Genomic DNA, 26,301 nt, shown 5'->3' with positions numbered 1-26,301 from the left:
CAGTAAAATCTAACTTTTTTTATACAGTCTCTCTGCTTCATAAATAGAGGCTTGAAATGAAAAAGCAGATGAAAATGCTTTATAGTGAAACCATGAGAAGAGGCAATGATATCTTTTGGTGGGTATGTTTCATGCAGATACTTGCTGGAAGCAGAAGTTCTAGCTCCTTACATTGGATATCTAAAACATCATGTTATGTAACCTATTTTTTGGAAGTAGTTAAATAGATGAATCAGTTGAATTCATTGCAATTCACAGTATTTCTGAACTGACTTTTTCCTGACTATATTCCTGCTTTGCTTATCCAGATGTGAGTACCAGATAGATGTAAGTTTGCTCTACTTCAGAAAGGAGGTCAGTCATGCTGGGACTAAGTAAATACTTATTTTCATGTAGACACTCAGTATTTTTTTTCCCTCTCTAGGAAGCAGTGGTTCAGTATGAGCAATACGAGCAAGAAATGAAACATTTACAGCAAATGATAGAGAGTGCCCATCGTGAGATCCAAGACAAGCCAGTAGCAACCAGCAACATCCAGGAACTCCAGGTCCAGATTTCACATCATGAGGTAGGAGAGCCAAACTGCAACAACATGGGCTCAAAGGCTGCTGATTGACCCAAAAAAACTTTTCATAAGCCATGGTCATAAATTAGCTGAATAGGCTTTCAGACTTGCACAAGTCTAGTAGAGCTGATAGACCTAATAACAGATAAGAAACTCATGGTATTTTTAGTGTGGAGTATTCATTTGTTTATTCACTTAGATGTGTCCTAATCTCCAGGAAACATTATGACAAATGAAAGCATTGCATAATTAAGGGTCAGTTAACATAGGTACTTGACTGAGGAGTGTCCCAGAAGTCAGTGTTAAGCAGTTAGTTGAGTGATCACTGCTACTTCAGTGATAGTGATATATATATATATGTATATCCTAAAGTACTTACTGATTTCCATCCCAGTAATGTTTTGTAAAAGAAGACAAAGGCACTTGACTCACAGGAAAACTGCAGCAGATTTGGAGGAAAACTGTCACATTCATTCCAAAGGCTTCTTTTAAAGTCATTGTCGGGAAGAGTTTTGTCATGTGGAGTTACAGGTTGTGCCCTCAAACTCATGGATCATCAGCCCTCAAATGAGTCAGGATAGTGTCTGTGCACCCTTCTTGCTGTGCTGGCGTGTGAGGTCCTGAACCCTTTTCCCCTTCCCCTGTCATGTATTTCTTGGGATAGAAAATGCACCACTGATCTCTGTGTGTCACTTTTGGCACTAGGTGGCACCATTTTTTTACCTTTGAATTAAAGCTACCTGTGCTATTATGTAATTTAACCCAGAGTTACATGTGTTGTTCATTTTCTATCCAGTTGTTACAAAAGTTGCTTAGTATAAATGCAGAGTGGTTTGCTTAAACAAACACTTCTGTGTTTGGGTGGGGGTTTTTTTGGTTGGTTGGTTGGTTGGTTGGTTGTTTTTTTGTTTTGTTTTTTGTTTTTTTGTTTTTGTTTTTTTTTTTTTTTTTTTTTTTAACTACTGAATTAATAATGCTACTATTCTCTATTAAAATGTTCTGGAATAGCAAATGCAGGAGGAGAGTGACTACAGTGATACAGGGTAATACTGCTGGAGGAAGGAATGATGCTGCAGGGAGGAAGAAATTAAAAATGGGGCAGCTTGAAGTTTCATCTGCATTTGAACAAGTTTGGTAGCTAGGACTCCTTCTGAACATCTGCAGGAAGGCAGAGGCTTTACTCTATTGCACATTCTGGGATCAACCAGAGTGGACAGATTTCATACTTGCAAGCTTTCCAAATTTAGGGGCAAGGAGTTTTGAAAGACTGAGACATGCATATTTTTGGTTTATATGTTGTCTGCTGAATAGCTGTGGAAAAGCTTAGCATAAAGGGGATATACTGAACCCTTTGTTATGATACTACAAAAGGCAAGTCTATCAAGACATTTGTTACATGTGTTATTAACTTAAGAAAACATCAGTTACCAGATTCCCTGTGGAAGCTTGCATGAACAGGAACTTAAAGGGACATTTGTAGTAGCTATATTTAGAATTAAAGTAAGAGGAAGAAAGTAGAAGGAAAGTACACCCTGATTTGTAGGAAGTTTGTATTACTATGTGTGTGTGTAACTGGTTACACTCCAGAACTATGTTTACTGAACCACATTTCTTTAGACTTTCAGATAAGAATGTGGGCAAGTATCTCCATACTTGAAAATTATTTTAATAGATAATACAGTACTTCATAGGACATTGCTTTTATAAGTTAGTTTATTTTTTTCAGAATCACATTTTTGCCTCCTTTTCTGTGTTTTCAGTTGGCAGAGGTATGTTAGATACTCAGTGCATTGGACATTAATGCCACAAATGTTATTGCATCTCAGTAATATTGTTGGAGTTAAGTGAGTATATTGAATGACAATAATTTCCTACTGAGGTCCAGAGATGTCTCTCATCAAGCATTAGTGAATGACTGGTACTTGCCAAGCAGAACAGATAACTATTCGAGCTGCTAGCCATTAAAGTTATGGCTTGATTTGATTGTAGTTTGGTTTTCAACTGATCTAGTTGATAATTGATACTTAAGACTTTGTTTAGTCTCCAAGGGAGCTCCTTTTGTTGCTAATATGACAGAGAGTGGTCAGGTACCATTGAAATCCAGGCAGTAAAGTGTCACCCTTGGTCTTTGTGCTACTTTCATCTCTAACTCTGTATTTCTCGCTATGACTGTTCTGCACTGTGATTTTGAGGAAATGGTTTCCTGAAAATGTTATACAACCAAAGAAATATTTTCATTTTATGAGCCAGAAGCAGCATTCTTATTTACTTTTTGAAAGATACTGTAATTATTTATTATTCTCCCTATTATATCTTGCAACTTCTATTGCTGTTTTTCTTTGAAAACTTGTGTGCGTTGAAGAAATAAAAGCAGATGCTAAAATAAAGCAGAAATATATATGTTTGAATGAACAAACATTGATTTAGCAGGCAAGCTTATACAAATGATGTTTTCACTTTGTAGATCAAAATTCTATCATGTTACTCAGCATCTAGGGAGACAAGAACAATAGCTTTGGCAGAAATGTGAAAATCTTCCACCATGTTTTTATTTTAGGTATATTAATTGAAAGCTTTGAAACTGGACACTGAACTGGAAAGCAGTCTAGGGTAGGAGAGAAGACAAGGCAGTTTCTAAGGCTATTCATTTCCATGTTTCTTCTCTGACTAAACTTAAACTTATGATGGTGCTTGACTATACAGATAGATAATTTCATATGCATAAAAAACAATATTTCAAAATATACTCTGCTTTAGGCCAAATTCTCCAGCTCTTTTCTTTGAAAATTTAGTACTGTGTGCAGCTCAGCTTTTAACTCGACCTACACAAAATGAAAACAAAATAAAGTATAAAATATATTAAAATATAGTTTATCCAAACACTGGCAGAAAGCGATCCAGTCTGCATTTAATCTTATTATGTGACTGATTGTTCCTGTCACATCTGATCTTGTTAGACCCTGCAAGTTATTGTTTGAACAATTCATTCTTTCTGGTGACAGCTGAATGGGGCATTTTTTACAGTTGTGGTTATCACATGACCTCATTTCCATGGCATGCACTATGCGGAGAAGCTTCATCCTCTTCAGATAAATGGAAATAGAACAGGCAGATAAAAAACAGGATGGGAAGAGGGAGAGACATTCCCCTTTGCAGCAGTCTGAAGCTTATAGACTTTGTGTCAGGTTCAGGCTGGCTGCAAGCGTGAAGTGTCTCTCCCTCCCCTCTGCGATTATCATGCCCAGAGAGCCTTTTGCAGCATTTTTCCGGTTTCGCTTCAGAGCTCCCAGCTCTGTGGTTTAGCTGTGCAGCCAGACGCAGCCTGACTTGTTCCCTCCACTATCAACATCCTGCTTGTCAGCTAGCGCGGCGGCTTCTGCGGGTTTCTGAGAGGCAGCGCTATGATGTTATTGGCTGGGCTTGCAGGGGAGAGCTTGCCTTCGCCACGGAAGCTGAAATGCTGCAGGTCCTGTGGCCTTTACTGGCTGCCTCTGCATTAGGGGAAAAAAAAATGTTTCCTCAGGAGCTGGCTCAGAAGATCAAAGGATACCAGGAGCAAATTGCTTCTTTGAATTCAAAGTGCAAGATGCTGACAATGAAAGCAAAACATGCCACCATGCTGCTGACAGTGACAGAAGTGGAGGGGCTTTCCGAGGGAATGGAGGAGCTGGATTCAGACCTGCTCCCAACACACCCTGCTCATCCCTCTGTGGTCATGGTAAGGAATGTGTTGGTCTCAGTACTGTTTGTCTGAGCTGCTCACTTTTGCATCATTGCAACAACACTCCTGTGTAGCAAATTGCTGCAGTATACCTCTACATTTTGCTTTTGAAATGGCTGGAGTGTGGCAAGCCAAACAAGTTGCAGCTTCCCCTTACTGTATTTTGCTTTATATGGGTTTTCAAGACTTGTCGATAAAGGATGAAGTTATTTAACAGACAGATATCAGTGGAAGTTGTCTGTAGTATGATGCAAATATAGTGCTTTTTCATAGCTGTCAGCATGCAAGAGCAAATGCTAAAAAACTACTGAATTGCAGGGATGAGATAAAACCAGAATAACTATTGCCTCATAACATATTGCAGTGTATAGGTTTTACACACCATATTTTTAAAGCTCTTGTCTTAAAGTGTTGATGTGATATTTGACAGTGTGCTGCTGTATTGTCAGATAAGTGTGTTAGAAATGAAAGCTTGCAAAGTACTGCCATAGACCTCATGTTTGAATTACTCTGCTTTTGTTTGTTTCTATTTGGGTCTCACTGCAAACATACTGCTGACGCTATTAGGATTTTTGTCTGAGTGAAAATAGAGTGTGAATTTCAGGATATATCACTGTATAACAGCATTGGGGAAGCAAGAAGAATATGTTGCTACTGGATTGTGTGTATTTTATATTTCAAGACTATTCCTTGTTTTAACCAGGCCTGGATACTGAGGTCAATACTGCGTCATTCTGTAGCTCTCCATAGTGTGTCCATATGCAGCAGTTGATTGTATTAGAAGATATTTAGGCAAACCCTCATTTGTTACTGAGTTGCTTGCTATACATATTCTTCTAAATCCATTAGGGTACAGGAGAGCATGTTCAGACTGAAGTATGACAAGTAAATGAGACTATTAATTCAACCAGATTTTTAAACTGGTAAATGTAAGAGCATTAAGTATGACTAAATAATGTCGTGGTAATTCTGGCTATGTGTTGTTCTTGTTTGGATCTCAGTCTAAGTCAAACCTAAGTTGAGGTAACTGATTTTTTTCCTGTGCTCTGGGGTTGCTTTTCCTGTGGCAGATGACTGCTGGTCGCTGTCACACGCTGCTCTCCCCTGTCACTGAGGAGTCTGGGGAGGAGGGAACCAACAGTGAGATTTCTTCACCACCTGCCTGTCGCTCTCCCTCACCTGTGGCTTATACAGATGCTTCTGTTAACCAGGTACCTCCCTCTTGGCATTCATTCAGCTTTTATCTCAGATATGCATGGTTCCATTCCACAGGTGGTTTATTTAATCCTCTGAAATAATATTTACACATAGCTCCATGGAACTGAGGCTTAACCTCTAACCTAGCTGAACCTTCATGTTCAAGTTCAAAATGGATACAGAGATTGACTTCTGAGTTTAAAATGTATAAATCTGGTGTTACAGCTATGCACTATTTTAAAAAATAAATTTTAAGTGACAGTTACAAAGCTCTTCCATGTCACTACTGTTTCCTATTTATAACCTAATTTTTATTTTCTCAGTAGTACTCAGTGGAATCCTGCACCCTGAGAAAAAAAAAATGCAATTTCGTACTCCGCATGATAAAACATTGCATTATGTCCATATACATCTATTTTACTGTACCATTGGCATTGTAGTATTGAAGTCATAGTCCAATATCTTCCACTTAATGCCACTTCAAGTATTAACTTTCATGGGGTTTTTTTCTCATTTATTGCTCATTCTGTACTTTCTGTGACAGTCTATTTTAAGTGCTAATGAGGCAGATCAGTGAAATCACTGAATTTAGATTTTTAAATCAAATATGAGAGCTCTCACATTTCTAATAGGAACAAGTGTACATCAGCATTGATTAAAATGCAATCAATGAACCAGCATGTTGATCATTATGCACATGAAGGCACACATAAAATGTTAAGCTTTAGAAGTTTAGAAATGAGCCTTAGGAGCAGTCACCACCTCACTGAATTAATGTTGTGGGTTTTGTGGTTCGTTGGTTGGTTTTGCATTTGTGACTGCTTCCAGAATTGACCACTGCAGACTTAAAAGGTGGAGTGGATTGTGTTGCATTGCTGAGTAGAATTAGAGAAGTTGGAGCAAGATGCCCATTGATTCATTCCACTAATTTCAGAGATGCATATGGTGCTATGGAAATTGCTAAATATAAATGATTCCTTTTCATGAACTTACATAAGAAAGCTTACTATAGTAAGATAGTAAGAAAGGTGACGAAATCTTCAACAGCATAATAAAAAATTATATATTAATTGAGTAGGATTTTTCTAGTGTTCTGTCATTTCAGATAATCAGAAATCTCCTAGTAAAGTTTACTTACAGTAGAAAGGCAGATGTATATTTCAGCACAAAAATCTTATGACAGTGTTAATCAGTGAAAGAGTTAAAGGACCAAGAACAGCTTGCCTCCTAATAAACAAAACCAGTATCAGCTCATTACATTTCTCTGAGAATGTAATACCAGGCCAACAGCTCCAGTAACTCAAATGATAAGGAAAACCCAGGCAAGATGCTGTTGCACCATGAGCTGACACCAAAAGGCAAGTTTTAGAACCTATAATTTACTAGAGAAAAATTGAACAAAAAGGTGATGTCTTTCATTTAGCAGATCTTTGAAAGAGTTAAAATCAATAATGTCACAATAATCTAAAAACTTCAGAGATGAAGATTTCTTCAGTGTGGTTAATGTTGAAATGAACTGCATGTATTAAACAATAAGCGGAAGAACATTCCAAAATGCAGTGGTTTACTTACAAAATGCTTAGGTTCACACTCACATGAGACTAAAACTAAAGAAGCTTTGAAACTGCCAGTGCTGATCATGATGAATGCCCAGGGAGACTTCAAGAAAGAAGGTTCGTTAAAGAAAAAAAATTCTAGAAATGAGTGAATTAGAAGCTTAAATGTAAGCTAAAGATATTTTGTGTTCAGTAAGACTCAACAAAACTAATTTGGAAATGTTTTGTTTTTAAAAGTAGGCAGTGTTAAAGGAAATAATTTCTCATGGTAAGAAGACTTGTAAAGTACCAGAAAAAATGTGTGAACAGGAATTCTAGGAAATAAAGAATTACAGTAATTTATCTTTGGAAGAAAATTAAAAGCTTTTATGGAGCAGGGGTTGGGGAGAGGAAGGTTGGCTGTTAAGACTATTTTTAAATTCACACCTAATTAATCTCTGTACAGTCTTTCATCAGGATTTCCTAGCGTGTCTTCATAGTGAAATGTAGCTAGTCTGAATTCAGACATCTATGCACTATTTTTACATTACTAGCAAGTAATGAAAATATAAAACAAGTGCCAACTGTGTATTAGGGGAAATACTGGTTTCATACATAGAAATAGATTAAAGCAAGACCATAAATACAAATGACATATCAAACCTTGTTATATATAAGTTAACAGTTGCCCAGGTTGGTTGTTTTGTACTAAAACTCCTCTAAAAAAAACAGGGTGAGGGGGAACTATAAGAATGTTTACTTTAAAAAGGCTGAGGAATTTCTTAGTATATAATATTTTGACAATAGATAACAGTCCTTCAATGCAGTTTATTTTGTTGTAGATCAAAATCAGGTGCTTGATCTATGCTGCACTACTGAATGAGAGTCTTTTGAGGCTAAAACTGCTCACAATTACCCAAAGATATAGTTGATTAAAATTTAACATTTTTTTAAAAACTTGTTTTCCGTATACACAATACAGAGCAATTGGATTGAAAAACCTGAAGTGTTGGCACAAAGCCACAGCCGATCTTGTGATTCAAGTCTTCAGCACTCGGTCACTGTTAAAATGTCCTTCTTTCTCCTTGTACGTAGCCTACTTAACCATTCTTTCTCCTTCCCTTGTGAAAACTCATCTAGAGTGCAACAACCCTTGTTAAATATCGTGTGAAATCTAAATACACCCTTTGCCCCCACATCCTAACATCAAAGCTTGAGTACTGTACATTGGCTGTTTTTCATAAAAGCAGGCATGAGATGTTAGGACCTTTATGGCGGACAACAAAATCTCTTACTTGTAGGAACATCTGGATTCACACTACCATCACGTGAAAGCTCTGCCAAAAAGAAACTGCCATGTTGTACACTCCAGAAGGTAGTTGAAAAGATGGGGAAAGGGATTGCTTTTCTCTCTCTGTAAAAGCAAGCCCTTTATTCTGGAAACCATGATTAAGAAGTCTCAGAAGCATAGCTTTTCTGTTGGCCTTGAGAGAGGACTGTCTGAGGGCTGGAGAGTGGCTGCAGACAAGGCAAAATAAGAGGTTGCCTGTACTGGTGCAATTTTTCACTGATTTGGAAATATCTCTTGTGGTCAGAGTAAAAAATTCTGAAATTGCAGTTCTGAATACTGTGCTAAGCTGTTACCTATTGCCTCTTTGCTCCTGGACATAGTATACACTTTCATCATTGAATTTTTCAAGTTTCCCAATTATTACCTTTGAAGAAGTACCTCATCTGACACTTTTGGACAGTTTGATGGTAGTGACCTGTCTCTATGCTCTTCCAGAACTTGTTTGGTTTTATCCATATGTGGTATTAGATAACCTATTGAAATGACATTGGAAAATAAAGATTTTGCTCCAAATTAGGATCCTAATTATGCCATGGGCTCTGGTACATCAGAAATAGTCTTGTTTAGTACCTAACTTTTATACACCAATACAGAATCACAGAATGGTTGAGGATGGAAGGGACCTCTGGAGGTCATGTGGTCCAATCTCCTTCCTCAAGCTGGGCTGCATACAGCAGGTTGTCCAGGACTGTATCCAGGTGGCTTCTTTGCACCCTCCCTTCATGTATAGAATAGAATAGAATCATAGAATCATTTAGATTGGAAAGGACCCTTAAGATCGTTGAGTCCAACCATTAACATAACACTGCCAAGTCTACCACTAAACCGTGTCCCTAAGCACCACATCTACATGTCTTTTAAATAACTCAAGGGTGGTGACTCTGCCTGTTCCAGTGATTGACAACCCTTTTGGTGAAGAAATTTTTCCTAATAGCCAATCTAAGCCTCCCCTGGCACAACTTGAGGATATTCCCTCTCATCATATCACTTGGGAGAAGAGACAGACACCCACCTCTCTACAATGTCCTTTCAGGTAGTTGGAGAGAGTGATAAGGTCTCCCCTCAGCCTCCTTTTCTCCAGGCTAAACAACCCCAGTTCCCTCACCTGCTCCTCATAAGTCTTATGCTCCAGACCCTTCACCAGCTTCTTTGTTCTTTTCTGGTCATGCTCCAGTACCTCAATGTCTTTCTTGTAGTGAGGGGCCTAAAACTGAACACAGTATTCGGGGTGTGACCTCACCAGGGCCAAGTACATGGGGACAATCACTTCCCTAGTCCTGCTGGCCGCACTATTTCTGATACAAGCCAGGATGCTGTTGGCCTTCTTGGTCACCTGGGCACGTTGCTGGCTCATATTCAGCCGTCTTTCGACCAACACCCCCAGGTTCTTTTCCACCAGGCAGCTTTCCAGCCACTCTTCCCCAAGTATGTAGCATTACATGAGGTTGTTGTGACCCAGGTGCAGGACCTGGAACTCCACCTTGCGGAACCTCATACAGTTGGCCTCAGTCCATTTATCCAGCCTGTCCAGATCCCTCCGCAGAGCCTTCCTACTCTCAAGCAGACCAACACCTCCGCCCAGCTTGGTGTGATCTGCGAGCATCCTGAGGGTTCACTTGATCCCCTCATCCCAATTGTTGATAAAGATATTAAACAGAACTGGCCCTAATACTGAGCCCTGGGGAACACCACTTGTGACTGCCTGTGAACTGGATTTAACTCCATTCACCACAACTTTTTGGGAATTTGTATTTATATACTTTCATACTCTTACATTTGCAGTACAGCAAACGGTCTGTAGTCTCTTTGGTAGACAGAGCTTTGTAAGCTGCAAAGCAAAAGGCAGTTGGTTTTCTTTCAGTCACATGGCTCAACATGCTGAATTTTCCTCCCTATCATACAGGGTCAGGAAAGAAGTTTGAGAAATTTGCAATAATTGGAGGAGGATTTTCCAAGTACACTTTTCAATAGGTTTTGAGCAACTTCTTACGCAAATATTGTGATAAGTCTGAACGCTGCCTGAAATGAGTTTTGGTCCAACCTAACAGAGATCAGTGGGAAATCTCTTAATGATTTCACTGGCAGCAAAATTGTGTCTGAAAGTTTTCACCAGGGGCATTTACAAATTCAAAATGATTGAGGAAACTGAGTAACAGCTGCTGTGTCAAATGATCTGGAGCATAGTTCACTAAATGGGGCTACTAAATGAGAATAAAGGTGGCAGCATTTTTCACTTTCCAGATAGATGTGGTGGTAACTGTCAGCATGGTTTCAGTTTTAAATAATCCTTGTCATCAAGTCTATTTTCCTTTGCACTTTTGGTCCCTTTTCCCAGTATCTTTTATAAGTTAGTTGAGAGTACCTATTTGTTTGAATGTTTGCTATTAGCTTCATAGTCTTTCTTATATCACTGACTAGTCCTTCAGCATATTCCTTTTTGGTTCTTCTGTTACTTTCTCTGTGCCAGTGTTCATTAGGGTGATACTCTTTGCCACCTACAGTACCATAACCCACTGTCTGTTGTGGTGGATTTTCTCCATGTGTAGTTCTGGTGATGCTTGAACAGTACTCCCACTTGTAGTACTCCCCTCCCAGTCTTTCCATGTCTGTCCACAGTTGCCTTCTGTACCTCCTAACTAATATGAACATGAAAAAAATGCATCCACAATCTTTATGATAGTGAAGCTCCAAGCCATGCTCAGTGTACTAATACTAAATATTTATTTACTGTGTTGCTCAGAGGTTTCCTGGTGGTTGTAGCTTTATGGGTTTTATTTTAATGGTCATATGCAATGAGGCAGTATGTGGGGGGATATTATGCGGTATCTTTTTTTTTATTTTTTTTGAAAGTACAATAATGTACTTCGTGCTTGTAGGATATTGCTTATTACCAAGCCTTATCTGCTGAACAGTTGCAGACAGAAGCTGCTAAAATTCAACCTAGCACTTCAGCCACCCAGGAGTTTTACGAACCAGGCTTAGAATCAGCTGCTAGTGCCAAACTGGATGATTTGCAGCGTTCTTGGGAAACACTGAAAAATGTGGTAAGTCTTCATCTGGAGGGTTCAAAGTATTCATCTAGCTTGTAAGGAATAAAATGCAAAGAACTGGCTCAGCTAATATTCTCTGCAATTCTTGGTTTTCAGATGGTAACAAAAATGGTTGGTTTTGATATTATATTATCTTTGTTGTTTGTTTGAAAGTCTGTGCAGGATGGACCTTCATTAAGAAAAAATAGAAGTCATTAAGACTGATTGATAGTTGCCTTCGGAAATACTGGCTATTGTCAGACTATAATCTGTAAGCTAATAGGGAAATCCACTCGTGCTGAATGAGTTGGCAAAAAAGGTCCAAGAACCCAGTTTCTCCAAATACCATGTCCACTCAATTCTCTACACAGTAGTGCAGCCTAATCATTCAGTGATGTATGAAAATAGTCAAAGTTTTGATCACATGCTGTGAATTTTAAGTCTTTGCAGAGCCACAGTAGATATTTTGGGGTATTAAGAACTATGCATCTAGCAAATCGTGCACATCCACATGTTCAAGTGCATAAAATCGAAAATAAGGCATAAGAATGTGCCTAGGTTTTTTCTGCTTATTAAAGTCCATTTCTTTCAGTCACAGAACCTTGAATTTGGCCGATGATGTTTAAACAGATAAATATTTTTAATATGGAAGTTTTGCTTTAGAATTTATACTCTCGAAAATTTGTTGCAAGTTTTGGTTTTAGTCTCATAAGCCTGGGGATGTATGAAGCAGAAGAAAGAGCAAATCCTGATTCAGAGGTCATAATTTATACCTTCCATTCCTCTTTAGATCAGTGAAAAGCAGCGAACCCTCTATGAAGCTCTTGAGCGTCAACAGAAATATCAGGACACACTCCAGTCTATATCCACAAAAATGGAGACCACTGAGATCAAACTAAATGAGAGTCTGGAACCAGCCAAAAGCCCAGAAAGCCAGATGGCTGAACATCAGGTAAAAACTTATATGTGAGAAATAGAGGGAGAGCATGCATTACCTGTCTTTACTTCCCTTTTTTTAGATAGTAGCGTACTTCATGTCTGTGTGCCTCAAAAATGTGCATTAGTTTTATGAACCTTCTCTGTTAACTGTATATCTTGTCTTGCTGGACTTCCTGCTGTTCTAAAGATGGTATAATGGCGATTCTTTTAATAAGGAGCCTTTTTTAAAAAGCAGAATAGATCATAAGAGTTTGTCCAATTTAAATTTTCAGCAAAATCTTTTGTCAAAGATTGCATTCAGTGACACGTGCACATACTGTTCTTCAGCATCAGTGCTACTAGCATATATCTGACTATTTATAATTTTTCTAAATTTACTAAGACCATAACCAATACTGATGCATTGTAAATTGATGTAAATACAGTCTTTGCCTTGTTAAACAAAACAAACAAGCCAAAGCACACAAGAAATTCCTTCCCAGGCGAAGTCTTGAGAAATGATGCTCTGCATAATAAGAAGATACTTTATCAAGTAACCAATCTGACATATGTCCAGGTTGTAATCATCTAAGCCTTCTGTCTGATAGCTTGAAACTGTCTTGTGGGACTGGTTCTCATTTCGGTAGGAACTCCATGACCTGCAAATGATAAAATTTGGCTTTTGTAGCACTGTGTGATGTCCTGTGCATTGAATGTGTATATACTATCAGACATGAAAGTAAAGTATCTGTTCTAAGGTATTGGTAATGCAGCATCCTGTTGTTAGGTATCTTGGAAACTGATTTATAGGATAAGAATGATAGTAGGAACTGCTTTACACCATGGAGTTAATCTCTGGATGTTTATATACAATGCTGGATGTTCTTTGTCCAGATAGTAAGTTCTAGGCTGGAAGCTAACTCATGCTCCTGTTTCTCTCTCACAAAAACACACTCACTTACTTGTTCATTATCTTCACTGTATCTACTAGAAGACCCTGCAGAAAATTTGCTGGAAGAATAAATCTGTATGTATAATATTTCCAAAAGAGTTCCTTCTCATGATATGTTTGAAATTCAAGATAAGTAATTAAATCCATATTTTGTTTTTTAGCTGCATGATCCTATCTTGAGCATCTAAAAGCAGGACTCAGTCCTTCTGAATTCTGACTCTACCAAACAAGGAGTGACATATATTGCACTACTCTGTGTTCCTCATGCTCCCTTGGGACAGTCACCTTGAAGTTTATATTAAGCCTATGCCTCCTGAGATGCTTTCTTCTCACTGATAAATGAAGCAAACAATTTCTCTGCTCTCATTTCTAAATAGGCATTGATGGATGAGATTTTGATGTTACAAGAAGAAATCGCTGAGCTTCAGACATCATTAGCCCACGAGCTGGTTTCAGAACCACTGGATGCAGAAGCTGCTGATCAGCTGGCATTGCAGTCCACTCTCACGGTCTTGGCAGAACGAATGGCCACAATTCGAATGAAGGCATCAGGAAAACGACAACTATTAGAGGTACAACAAAAACCTCTAGGAGTGGGTCTTTTCAGTCCCATTCCAGATTTTGAGAGGCACTTTTGGCAGACCTATACTTCCACCAAAGTCCTTAGTCACCATTGAATGATGATAATTAAAAAAGTAATTTTCAGTTCTGCTCATTTCTCACAATCCCTTTCACTAAAAAATCACTGTTGTTTTTTAGTAAGCCCCTCATCTTAATGCTAGGTAATAATTAACCAGAAGGAACTTGGAAACACACTGGAGGAGTCATATTTTATATATACATAAATAAGGGGGTTTTAATACCCGCATTGACATTTTCTCAGTAGGTTCCCTTGGTATTCCTTGTTCTCCACAGGAGAAGTAATCAAGTGCGGGTATTAAAAGTCATGTTATCTACAGTAAACTTCTGAGGAGTCTCCTGTACAGACTGGGAAAGAAGAGAAGGGGGAAAACTTAAAACAAGAAATAACACCTCTTCCAAACTGTTGCACTGTTGTCTACACTCATCTTCCCAGTCATTTGCATGCAAACTTTTATCATGGAAGATTATTTCTTTGTCTACGAGCTTTACCAAAAATTCTTTAATGCTAAGATGATTTTAACAAAGTCCTTTACATATAGGAATGTTGCTGTGTATATTATACAGGTGAGAAAATGCAGTCACACTAAAGCTGGCTACAGTTTGACTACTTTGAACACTACAGGGCAGCTCTACTATTGTACTGCTAAGAACTGCAGCAGTGAATTCACAAACACAGCAACTGCTGCCTTCATGATTTCCAGTATCAATCAATTCTGAGAGACTGAGTGAGAATTGGTATTGTGGATCTACCTGGGTTACAGGGCAGTTCCAGAGTACATCAGCTGCATTAGTTCTGTGCAGTCACCTGAGACAGTGAACAGGTCCTTAGAAAATATCTTTGTTATTCTTAAAAAATTACATTAGGTTTTTCCTTCTCACAGGAAAAATGGCTTTTACATAAAAATAAGGAGCTGGAATTAGAATAGACATCTTACTGTTTATAGCTTCCACTCCATACAGGATCTTACACACTTCTCAGTGGTACTTAGGAGGAGATGCTAATAATTTCAAGATAAAGCATGAGTCAAATATACTATTTTTAACTACGGTTCTGACAGTTACTTTGATACAAGAGTATGCCCCACTAATCCTTGTGAAGAAATATGTATGGTATGTAAACAATATTCAGTAATTTAACCTGTGCACCTTATAGCTCTGATTTTACAGATAAAATATTCCAGAACACTTCAGGGATGTAAATGTAGAAATATAAATAGAACAGGTAATGAAAATATTTTGCTGTTGAGAATGTGGATTGGTAATATCATTCTTTCTGTGAACCTAATTTAAATAACTAGAATTTGAGAACTGTTCAGCTTTGGGTTATTTGAGACACTTAACAACTATCATTATTCTTTAAATTATTCTAACATGCAATTATTAATTTTCCCATTAAAATTAAACATTAAGAAAAGCCATGTAAACATTTCCCTGTGTGAAGGATTTGCTCTGCACATACAGGTCTGAATGTCCTTGCAGAAGTGTGGTAGGTTGGCCCTGTACAGCAGCCAAACACCCACCCTCACTCCCCTCTCCTGTGGGATGGGGAAAAGATAGAAGGCAGGCAAAAAGACTCATGGATCGAGATAATGACAGCTTAATAGGGTAAGGAAAAGCTATGCATGCAAACAAAGGAAAATAAGGAACTTTTTCACTAATTCTCCATCAGCAGGCAGCTATTTCTCCACTTTTCTGGAAAGCAGGGTCTCAGCATATGTAGCAGTTGCTTGGGAAGGCAAACGCCATAACCATAAATGACCCCTTCCGTTCCCCCACCCCTCCACCCCTTTTCCCGAGCTTTTATTGCTGAGCATGTTGTCATGTGATGTGGAACATCCCTTTGGTCAGTTCAGGTCAGCTGTCCTGGCTATGTCCTCTCCCAGCTTTTTGCCCACCCCCAGCCTACTGGCCTTTGTGAGGGGCAACTGGAAAGGAAACTTAATGCTGTGCAAGCACTGTTCAGCAATAGCCAAAACATTGCTGTGTTATCAGCACAGCTTTAACCACAGTTGCAAAGCACAGCGTCACACAGGCTATGACGAAGTTAACACCATCCCAGCCAGATCCAGTACAATCTTCTCCCCTTGTTCCATACCATTTGCAACATGCTTTGGTTCCGCATTATCTGATATATCTAAGTATCCTCTGACCATCCCATTCTATCTGTTTCTTATTCCCCAAATCCCCTCTACTCTCTCCAGAGCTATGTATCTCTTTTGTACTAGGGAGCCTAGAACTGGACACAGTACTTCAGGTGTGGACTTACAAGTGTTAAGTAGAGGGGAAGGATCACCTCCCTCAACCTGCAGGCAACACTCCTAATACAGGCCGGGATACCATTAGCCTTCTTTGCCACAAGAGCCCATTGCTGGCTCATGTTCAGCTTGGTGTCCACCAGGACCTCCAGGTCTGTTTCTGCCAAGCTGCTTTCCAGCTGGTTGACCTCCAGCATGTACTGGTGCCTGGGGTTGTTTCTCCCCAGGTGCAGGACTTTGCACTTCCCTTTGCTCAACTTCATGAGGTTCCTGTTAGCCCATTTCTTCAGCCTGTCAGGGTCCATCTGGATGGCAGCACAACCCTCTGGTGTATCAGTCACTCCTCCCATTTTGTGGCATCAGTAAACTTGCTTGTTACTGGCCTCTGTCTCACTAGACTTTGTGCCACTGATCACCACCCCTCTGGACCCAGCTGTTCGGCCAGTTTTCAAATTCGTATGGGTCTATTAAAAGGTGAGCGAGTCTGGCTGACCACAGACTCCCTGTCTGTCCAATGGATGGACCAGCTGACGGATGGAGCCAGGGAGTCTGTGTTGCTGCGATGCTGTTGCTGCAGCAGCCGTTGGAGCTTAGTGTCCTTCCACACCCCATGGCACAGGGATCCTCCAAGAGGCCAGACAAGGTAGATGACTCTTCAGTCTTCCCTTTACCCACAGTGGCTACACCAAAGGCCCACCAGTATTCTCTCAGGTCCTTGAAGTACACCTCTCGTGTCTCTCTTGAGAGACAATAAAGCTATCTAAGAGCCTCCTGCTGCCAAATAAGGCAAAGCTGCTCTCCTTTCCCTGCAGCCTACTCCCAGCTGTGTCCCTGTGCGTCTTTCTCCCTCAGCAAACAGTGCTGTGCTAGTTCAGCAAACTGAATCAATGTGGGGGGGAACCTAAAGGAGAGCAGCAAGAGGTGACAGAAATGACTTCACCTTTAGAAAGCTGTAATAGAAGAGATCTACTTAAGGAAGTAGAAGAAATACAGTGACTGAACTGAAACAGGATTTCAATCACCAGAAGAGCATGCTTGTCAGTTGAAAAAAAATAATATTTTTTAAAGGTTTCCAACTTATGAAAGAAAGGGCTTATTATGGCTTAAAAATACTATGCAGAAATTGTGAGAGACAGAGAGGGAAAATTTTTTAAAAGTGACTGTTGTGGTATATTTCTTTTAAAAAGTAAAATATAATTTGTACCTGTAGGAAAAACTGAACGAGCAGCTGGAAGAGCAGCGGCAAGAGCAGGCTCTTCAAAGGTACCGTTGTGAAGCTGATGAGCTTGATCACTGGCTACTCAATACTCGAGCAACGCTGGACACCAGTCTGGTTACTGCTGAGGAACCTATGGACATGGAAACGCAGCTGGTAGACTGTCAGGTAAAATTATCAGTCCTGTAATGTTTAGATGAACTGGATGGACATAGTTCCATCTGAATGAAGAGGCAAATATGGAGCATTAATGTTAAGACCATTATTGAGTGGGATGAGCCAGCATATCAGTGGGGAAGAAGGTCCTGAGATCCTTAGGACCTCATACATGCTCAGTTAGCTCCATCAATGATTTCTGAGATAAAATATAGCCTGTTCTTCATTTCTTGTTAAAGATTGCAATCAGTGCTTTAGAAAGTGCATGTAAACATAGCAATAAGAAAACAAGATATCCTGACTACAAGACCACTTGAAGCTCTACAACTTTTGGAGAGCATTTTGTTTTGCTTTAAAGGCCTTGTGTTTGTTTCACTTACTGTTTTCCATCCATTCAAGCTAGAGCTGTTGAACAGCTCACTTGATAGGTATGAAAACACCTGCAATGCCCTTTCCTACCCCTCCTTTTCCAGCTGAAGAACACACTTGCACTAGCAGTGGTAACTTGGACAAGTGTTGTGTTTTCTTCAGGAGGAATCCCTACTCACATTCAAAAGTAAAGTATGGTCATCAGTAGTTACTATTTTGATTAATTTAATATTAATCAATGCCAAAACAACTGAGGAGAAATATTTTGCTGCAATAGGAGTAATTGCATATACTTTCATTAGCAAGACTTGGATCAGTCACAACATCCGGGTTCTCAAATTAGTGGGAGTTTTCAATTTTTAAATGAGGGTTTAGAACTGTATGATCATTATAATTAAAATTACAAGATAGACAAGAGACAGATGGACAAAAGATCCCTTTTCATATTAAAGAATGAGGATCTTGACTATTTTAGGATAAATGGGAGTTAGGTTTCACATAAGTCTGATGAATTAAACATCTAGTTAAATTTCCACCAACACCGCTTCATTATTGGAATTTTCAGTCTGCTCAGTCTCAAGTGTTCTTTCATCTCCTGTCCTTGGGAGCTGTTTGTTGTATATAGATAAACCCTGTGAATTTAAACAAAACAGTACTTTTTTTAATATGATCTGAAGGAAACTCAAAATTAAAAAGAACAGTTACCTTTGTGGAAAAATTCATACTGCTGTTCTTTTGCTGGTTCTTAAAATCTTAATACCGTAAGTTTTATATAAAGTCCTATATTTTCTTCCACTTTTTAGAGACTCTGGCTATCTTACTGTGCACACATTTCTTCAGGATAAATATTTGTAAGTTTATACTTGATGGTTGCTATGGAAACAAAAACATTTGATGTCAGGCTAGGTTTTTGAGCAGGAATTTTTGAGCTCTGATTGTGGAAGATCAAAATATGTGCTATGGCTATTATATACGAATGGTTAATGGAACGTCGGGAAAGTAGCTTTTAAGAATACACATGCCAGAGATTTGTCACTTTAAGTGTCTCTTTAGACTAAAGAGGATTATACAAAAATCCTTAAATCCATCATGCACCAATTGGAAAGAGCAAAAGTGAGAAGAGAAGCTTATCAATGCAGCCAGAACAACACATACGAGGGAGGTAGGAAGCATTTCACTAAATGTATATGAAAGAAGAGGAAAGAAGTAACTCTACCTGCATGCTCTGTTTCTTGTCATTATGGATACCAGTCTAGCATCTTAGCCACACCTTTAATGTGCAAATAAAGAGCATCTCCTCTACAACAAATCCTTTGTTTCAAATAACTTTTAATTTCCTATTTTGAAAAAAGTTGCAAACAGAAATGGCAGAAGTATCTGTAAGCATATTCCTAAGGACTCTGAAAGGGACTGGAAGGTAGAACAATAATAATTTGACTTGCCCTTAGCTTGGTGACAAGTGAGGTAGGCCACAGGTCATCTTCCCAGAAAGTGTGACGGATGCTGGAAAATGTATGAATTGGGTTCATTCTTTTTGCTGCTGCAGAACATGCTGGTTGAGATAGAGCAGAAGGTGGTAGCCTTGTCAGAGTTGTCTGTGCACAATGAGAACTTGCTTATGGAGGGGAAGGCTCACACCAAGGATGAGGCAGAGCAGCTGGCTGTGAAGCTCAGGATGCTGAAGAGCAGCCTTCTGGAGCTGCAGAGAGTGCTTCATGACAAACAGACCAACATTCGGGTAAGTGGCTCTTTCCAGCTGCCTTCGCGGTGGGCAGGAGTTTGGGGGATTTCACAGCAGTTTTATGCAACTGGGAAAAGGAGTAAAAGTATTCTACTCATTTAGTTTGAGCTGCTCATCTTTAGTTAGTAAATGGAGTTACACTCCAAAATAAAGAACTGCCTATCAGGCTTATAATTTTCAAGTTAACAGCACCACTTCATCATGAAACTATCCTAACCTCACTATCTTCACTGAAAGGACAATAAAGTAGATAGATGATTAGTTTGGTCTGGATCTACTCTATTACTGTTCCTAGTCTCTTTAGATTGCATGTGTTCTGGGGCAGGATCCCTCCCCCAACAAAAGAACAATCCTAAAGATGTGCGTTCCTCCATACAGCATACAGAACACATTGAACAGATAACATCAAGATAACAAAATGTTTTAAAATATGGCTAATAATCAGTGGCATCATGACACCAAACAAAATATTATATAAACAAAGATACATTTAACCTCAGTCTTGTCCTAGGTTTCTATTCCTAGCAGCATTGGTCTGCTTGTTGCCACTAGTTCATTTTCTTTAACAGTTGGTTTTGGTCATTCTTTAGGTTAAACTAGCACGTGAAGAAGCGAATACATACAAGAAACCCAACCATGTAATGTGACTGACTGGTTTTGAATTTGCTTGCCCTGCTGTGACTCCCTCCTCCCTTTTACTTTTGCATTGTTTCTGAGCTTTGCTGTGCAAATTAAACATGATAAACTTCAAAGATTTCTAGCTTGTAATGCAGATTAGAATCTACTGAGAGGTTAGCTTGAGAAATCACTTGACATGCTAAGAACTATTTTTAGTCCAAAGCAACTGGATAACTATAAAACTTAACATAGCTTCATAAAAAAACCCCAACAAACACACACAGACAAAAAAAAAGAGGAAGGAAAAAACCCAAGTGTTTATTCCTATTGCCTCTAAGATGAAGTAACTTTAATGTTATTTTTGCATATTAAGCCTCATGACTGGGCAAATGAAAAGTGCTATCAACAGCATGTAGGTGTATAATGCTACATTCTGATACATTACTTGTGAAGGGAAAAGGCATCACAGACTTTTTTGCTTCATTTTAAAATATGCATGCTGCCTTTTAAAAGACAGTGGTATGATTTAGTTTACTTAAACTTTTAAAGCAGCCTTTTGGATGCTTTTCTAATATCAAAAATAACAACAAAATAATTTCCAGATGTAGACTAGGAATCATTTAAGATGCTATATGCATGCAAGACTGAAGTTTCTTTCTGAATTGCAGACCTTTTTTGGACTTCACTTACGGATCATGGAAGAAAATAGATATAGGCCATATAACATCTTCAGATTTTCATTGAGAAATTTTTTTTTAAATGAGAAATTCTGTAATGCCTTTTTCAAAACAGTCAGGCATAAAGTATTTTATATGGACTGAGGCTCAGAGCATCAGATGCCCCAAAATGCACTAACTCTATCCGCTGCCTTTATTAACCCTGAAAAATACTACATGCTAGCATCGCTGTTGCACATGCAGGTGAGAAACTGAGATTTATATATGTCTCTAGATGCACTGATAACCCTGCAGTTGCCCAGAGGCGTAGACCAGCCTGCACCCAGAAAAGGAAGGATCCTCCCAAGTTGCACTGCAAGACCAAGAGCATTGTAAAAAATAGCTATATTTCCCTAGAGCAGTATTTCGGCATATCTGTTATTCCTGTGGCACAAGGCTTTTTGGGAGCCAGTGTGAGATTCTGTGACTTCCTTGCAGCAATTTCAGTTTTTCTTCTATTTTTAATTAATTCATGTCACTAATTATATGGAAAATGTGATTTGGAGACCAACTCCTTTATTCATAAAATAAAGCAGTGGAACTAATCAGAAACATAGTATATCAGGAGAGTCCCACACTACATTGACTCCGAATGTGGCATTTTTCAAGCACTTTGAAAGATATACAGAACATTGCCTTATTACTGTTATCTTCTAAATTCTGTGACTTAGAGACAATAAACATAAATAGACTCCCTATAAAACAAAGAAGTAGAATGAATTCTGCAGTAAAAAAAATATATAGTGTTTCTTTACTTTTTATTAAAAAGTCTCTGTGGGACGGGGATGACTTCAGTTCCACAAGACGAGTATGCCTGATATTAGTTTATACAATTCTGAACTCCTTTGAAAGATCAATTTTATCACAATTTTCTTCAAGGGTTTTCCAATTATTTCTGTGCTGGAGTGGATAGTCCCAAGGAATGAAAGCTTCAAGCATTTATTTCCCTGGCAATTTAAAGGAAATGTAATACAGTTCCTTCAGACAGAATTCCAATGAAAATGCAAGTGTATTTTTTCAGACTTATATTCGTGATTTGAGAACGTTAAAATCTGGTTCACAAATAATTTTGATCTAAAAAGTATGCATAATAGCATATTTGTAAAACCTCATTACATCCACAAATGCCACAATCCCTTTTACACGCTTAGCTACAGTGGTAACGGGGGGACTACTATTTATTTGTCTTAGTATAACTCCAAAATTGTAGCTGCTCAACCCTACTCCTGAAGGAGACTCAAAACCTGACTGAAATCAATCAGCCTGCCCAAATGCAATAAAGAACTAGATACTGTTCTCTAAAGGAATTTAGAAGGTGAACAGCTATTGTCCCTAGAGCATATGAAATTAAGTGGATTTTTTTTTTAAACAATTTACAGGAATATTGTATTTTTTCCTCATTTTGAATAGAAAAATTAAAATTAAAATTCCAGACCATATTTATCCCTCACATAATATTTTCTTTGCCTAATCTGATATCCCATAATGGCATTGTTCACATTCTGACCACATCAGCTTTTCTAGAAACTTGTTCCTACAAAGTATCACAGTTGAGCTGCAAACTGAATCCTTAGAGAAAACTACTTCACAGGGCAAGGGCTGATGGTTCTTTCCAACTGTAGATACCTGCTTGCTTGTTTTGCTTGTCTCACAGTTTATATCCTCTAACACTAATCAGTCCTTTCAACTCCAGTATACTCGTCATCCCCAAAAATTGAAATCTTACACCTAACTCCTACTATTTAGCAAAACTCTGCAGTTTCAGTGCCTGGTGCCAGGGACACTAGTGGCAGAGGTCCATCCCAGTTGTTAGATATAAGGAGCATCAGGTGAGACGAGGATTTTCCTCAGACACCTTCAGCCCTGCTGGTCTGTGCCTGATTCGAGACAAAGTCTCTCTGGAAGGTGGAACTTGTTTTTGTTTTGGAGAGCCTGCTGTAATGTGTGAACGATTTGGTGCTCTTATTCTATTTAGAAGCTGAATCATGGGCAAGATATGAATCTTATAGAAATTAGATATATAGACAAAATGGGAGAGGAATTAAGCCCCATCTTTAGCTCTTGAAGCTTTAAAAAAAAAAAAAAAAAAAAAAAAAAAGTGCAAACTACAGTCATCATGTGCCTGCAAGTAATATTAAGTAAATCCAGAGAAGTGTGTAGATCTAAGTAGCCAGACCTACAAGTCTGTCTTTAATGTTAGGCCTAGTGTGTTAAAATCCCTAAATTTAAATACATTGGCTGCCAGAATTATTTAGTTTTACAGCCAACATGTATTTCTATAATCAAGAAGTTGCTAAAGCAGTTTTTGGAACTATTAAGTCGTTTACTCTTTTTTGCTTTGCTTACGCAGAAGGCCTGTCTAATCACTTATGTTGGAAAAACATCGTGACAGAAGTATGAAATGAAGGAACTGTTGCTTTTGCTCTTCTATTATAACATTCTGTGGTTTGGTCTCTCTTATTGTCCTCCCTGTTCATATTACAAAATCTGTGATTATGTACTGTTAACTGACTGTGTTTCTGCCAACCACGGATAGAGTTATGTACTTAGTAATAAGTAGTTTTTTACCAGAATAACAAACAGTATTCTCTCATTTTGAGTTAGAGAAAAAAACCTGACAGAAACAACACATTGATCCCCTGCATTGCCAGATAAAGCTGCAACCTCCATTACAGATCAACGCTGCTTTTTAGGAGAAGCAGGACAGTCTTCAGAAACACATCAGTTCATGCTCTCTGATCTCTCGTCTCCGATTCTGCTCACTGCAGTGGTGCATATTTATTTTTACGTTTTTAGGGATGCTTTCTTGCTAGTAATCAATGACCAGTCAAAAAACTAAATCATTGCTCACTTTAGAATTTATGTGAGCCAGCAGCTCAAGAGGTGGAAGGTGGCACTACATGTACTTTTGGGTTGAGCTGGACCTGCCAGTTCTCTAGCGATATAAGAGATATTGTAAAATATTTCTTTCTCTTAAAGCAGGGATCGTTACAAGAAAAGGAGGAGAGCGATTTGGACTTTGTTTCCTCACAGAGCCCCAGTGTCCAAGAATGGCTGGCACAAGCAAGAACCACTCGCTCACAGCAACAGCAGAGCACCCTGCAGCAACAGAAAGTTGGTCTTTTGTATTTATTTTACTTACATCTTTAGATTGTGCTTTACACTATAGCTGAGCCATTCTTGTTAATATTTCCTCTGAAATCTTCATTTTTACACTGTTTCTTCCTCAGTGTTTTGTAATGATGCATCTGAGCTCACTATTTATTATCTGTAACAGCCAGGCAGACTAGACTTCCTTGGTGACCATGGTCAACTCACTTAATCAGTCTATACTTCCATTGTCCAGTAGTAGAATTAAATTGACTCAGCCCTTAAAGTTATTCTAAGGAGATGATGGTATTTGCTCAAAATATTAATCAACATTGTTTTCGTAGAAGCAAACATGCACACATTATAAGGTATATTGTGTTGTATGATACACCACTAGGTTAGGTTCCATAAACTGCATTGCACTAGTCAATTACTTCAACAATCCAGTTTATGTCCCCAATTCTTCTGTGTCCCTGGTTGGAGATTTTACACTGCTTTTGGTGCTTAAGCAAGCCCTATCAGAAATAGTTCAGCTATCTTTGCATGGCTGTTATACAATATCAACATATCCTTTGAAGGCAAAAACAACCTGTTTGAGGTTTGTTTTGGGTTTTGTAACTTACTATGCTAGGAGCTGGAACAAGAGCTAGAAGAGCAGAAGAATCTGCTTCGGTCAGTAGCATGCCGTGGAGAAGAAATCCTAACACAGCAAGGTGGTCCAGAAGGCCTGTGCATAAGGTGTGTGGTCATGTGTTCTGCAAAGTAAATTTCTATGACTGTCCTTTGTCATCCTTATGTTTACATCCCTCTTCTGCATATAATCCTCTAATTTTTGTTTTATCATTTTTATACAGTACCTAGGATACTGGAGTCCTAGTTTATAATTCAGGGATCTGACAATATGGTTACACAAACTGTTTTGTGCTAATAGATCACCTTCAGGTGAAACCAGGGGGAACATTATCAGCTTAAGAATCCAGAAATAGTCAACCCTTCAGTTAAAATACTTCCCTGATGTATTTCAGTAGTAGTGAGCACATTTGTGGCTCCTCCAGCATGCCAAATTCTAAAACATGAAGGTAGTTCATGAAGCAGCAGAAGCAAGACTTAGGCATAGGGAGTGCTTGCTGTACTCTGTAAGTTCTTTTCCTCAGCATTTGTGTCAATTCATTGTGGTTTTTTATTACAATGCTGGAGACTACTTATCTTCTTCTGATTGAGGCTTCCTTCGGTCACATAATATATAGTACTATAGAAACAAACAAAAAAAATCAAACAGAAAATGCTGAACTTCATTTACTGCTTATCAAAGCTGAACTCATATGCTCATCCTGCCTTAAAATATCAGGGTATGTCTGGCATTTTGAGAGAGGAGGTCAGGAAGGAGTCAAAATATTTTTTTAATTTCATGCTTTGAAGTAAAGCTTATTTAAGGGTTAAATTTCATTGTAGTATATCAGTCTGTTTTGGGGGTTTTTACTTAATATGGGTATTTGCAAGTCTAAACAGTTTCTTAGAAAGTACATTTTATCCCATCAGGCAAGAACTTGCTGCAGCAAACCAGCCTTTGTCTTACTATCTGAAAAAAAAAAAAAAAAAAGTTAAAGCTTTAAAAATAAGCACTGAATTTAAATGTAGAATTTCCTAATTGAAAGAGGAAATAAACACCCTATACAGTTATAACTTTTGTATTTGTTAAACGTTTATACATGTTCCCATTCAGCGACAGGCCTGATATACTCTCTGAGGAATTAGGCTTGGAAGGTGAGAAGCCATCATCTGAAGAACAGATGAAGGTGAAATGGGAAAGCCTGTACCGGGAATTCAATACCAAGCAGAGACTGCTCCAGAAAGCTTTGGAACAAGAACAGCTGGTAGCTATTTTTAATTTCTCTTTGCATTTTCACTATGAAAGCAGTTGTCACAGCATGAGGTACAGTATGTGTGTAGCAGATGCATTAAGGTGATGTAGTTAATGCAAAAAATATGGAACTTTAAAAACTATTAAATATTGGCACTAGCACTGCTTGTGTTCAAAGTGATTTGAATTGCACTACCATTCAGGTGAATAAAGTAGACAGGAAGAAAGGGCTCAGACAGAATTTTGATCTACTTACCTAACCCAGGATAATTCTGTAATAAATCATCCGTCTGGAATTGACCAGTACTCTGTCAACAACTTAGAGGAAAAACTGGTATTTTCAGTTTGTAATTATTGGTTACATTAAAT

The 26,301-nt window shown here is 38.5% G+C and overlaps 1 protein-coding gene across 1 annotated transcript in view; it reads left to right on the top strand.

Annotated features, from left to right (window-relative positions):
• The window catches only part of SYNE1 (spectrin repeat containing nuclear envelope protein 1), a 329,785-nt gene that overhangs the window by 208,589 nt on the left and 94,895 nt on the right, over positions 1-26,301 (top strand). The window contains 11 exon segments of the mRNA XM_042795897.1: positions 425-568; positions 4,089-4,283; positions 5,357-5,497; positions 11,246-11,413; positions 12,189-12,350; positions 13,646-13,840; positions 17,376-17,549; positions 19,453-19,644; positions 23,961-24,095; positions 24,703-24,809; positions 25,795-25,945. Coding sequence (XP_042651831.1) covers positions 425-568; positions 4,089-4,283; positions 5,357-5,497; positions 11,246-11,413; positions 12,189-12,350; positions 13,646-13,840; positions 17,376-17,549; positions 19,453-19,644; positions 23,961-24,095; positions 24,703-24,809; positions 25,795-25,945 — 1,764 coding nt within the window.

The sequence above is a fragment of the Tyto alba genome, unplaced genomic scaffold, assembly GCF_018691265.1.
Source record: "Tyto alba isolate M040663 unplaced genomic scaffold, T.alba_DEE_v4.0 Super-Scaffold_22, whole genome shotgun sequence".
Taxonomy (NCBI): Eukaryota; Metazoa; Chordata; class Aves; order Strigiformes; family Tytonidae; genus Tyto; species Tyto alba.
Note: the sequence above shows the minus strand (reverse complement) of the source record. Positions and strands in the feature narration are given on the sequence as shown.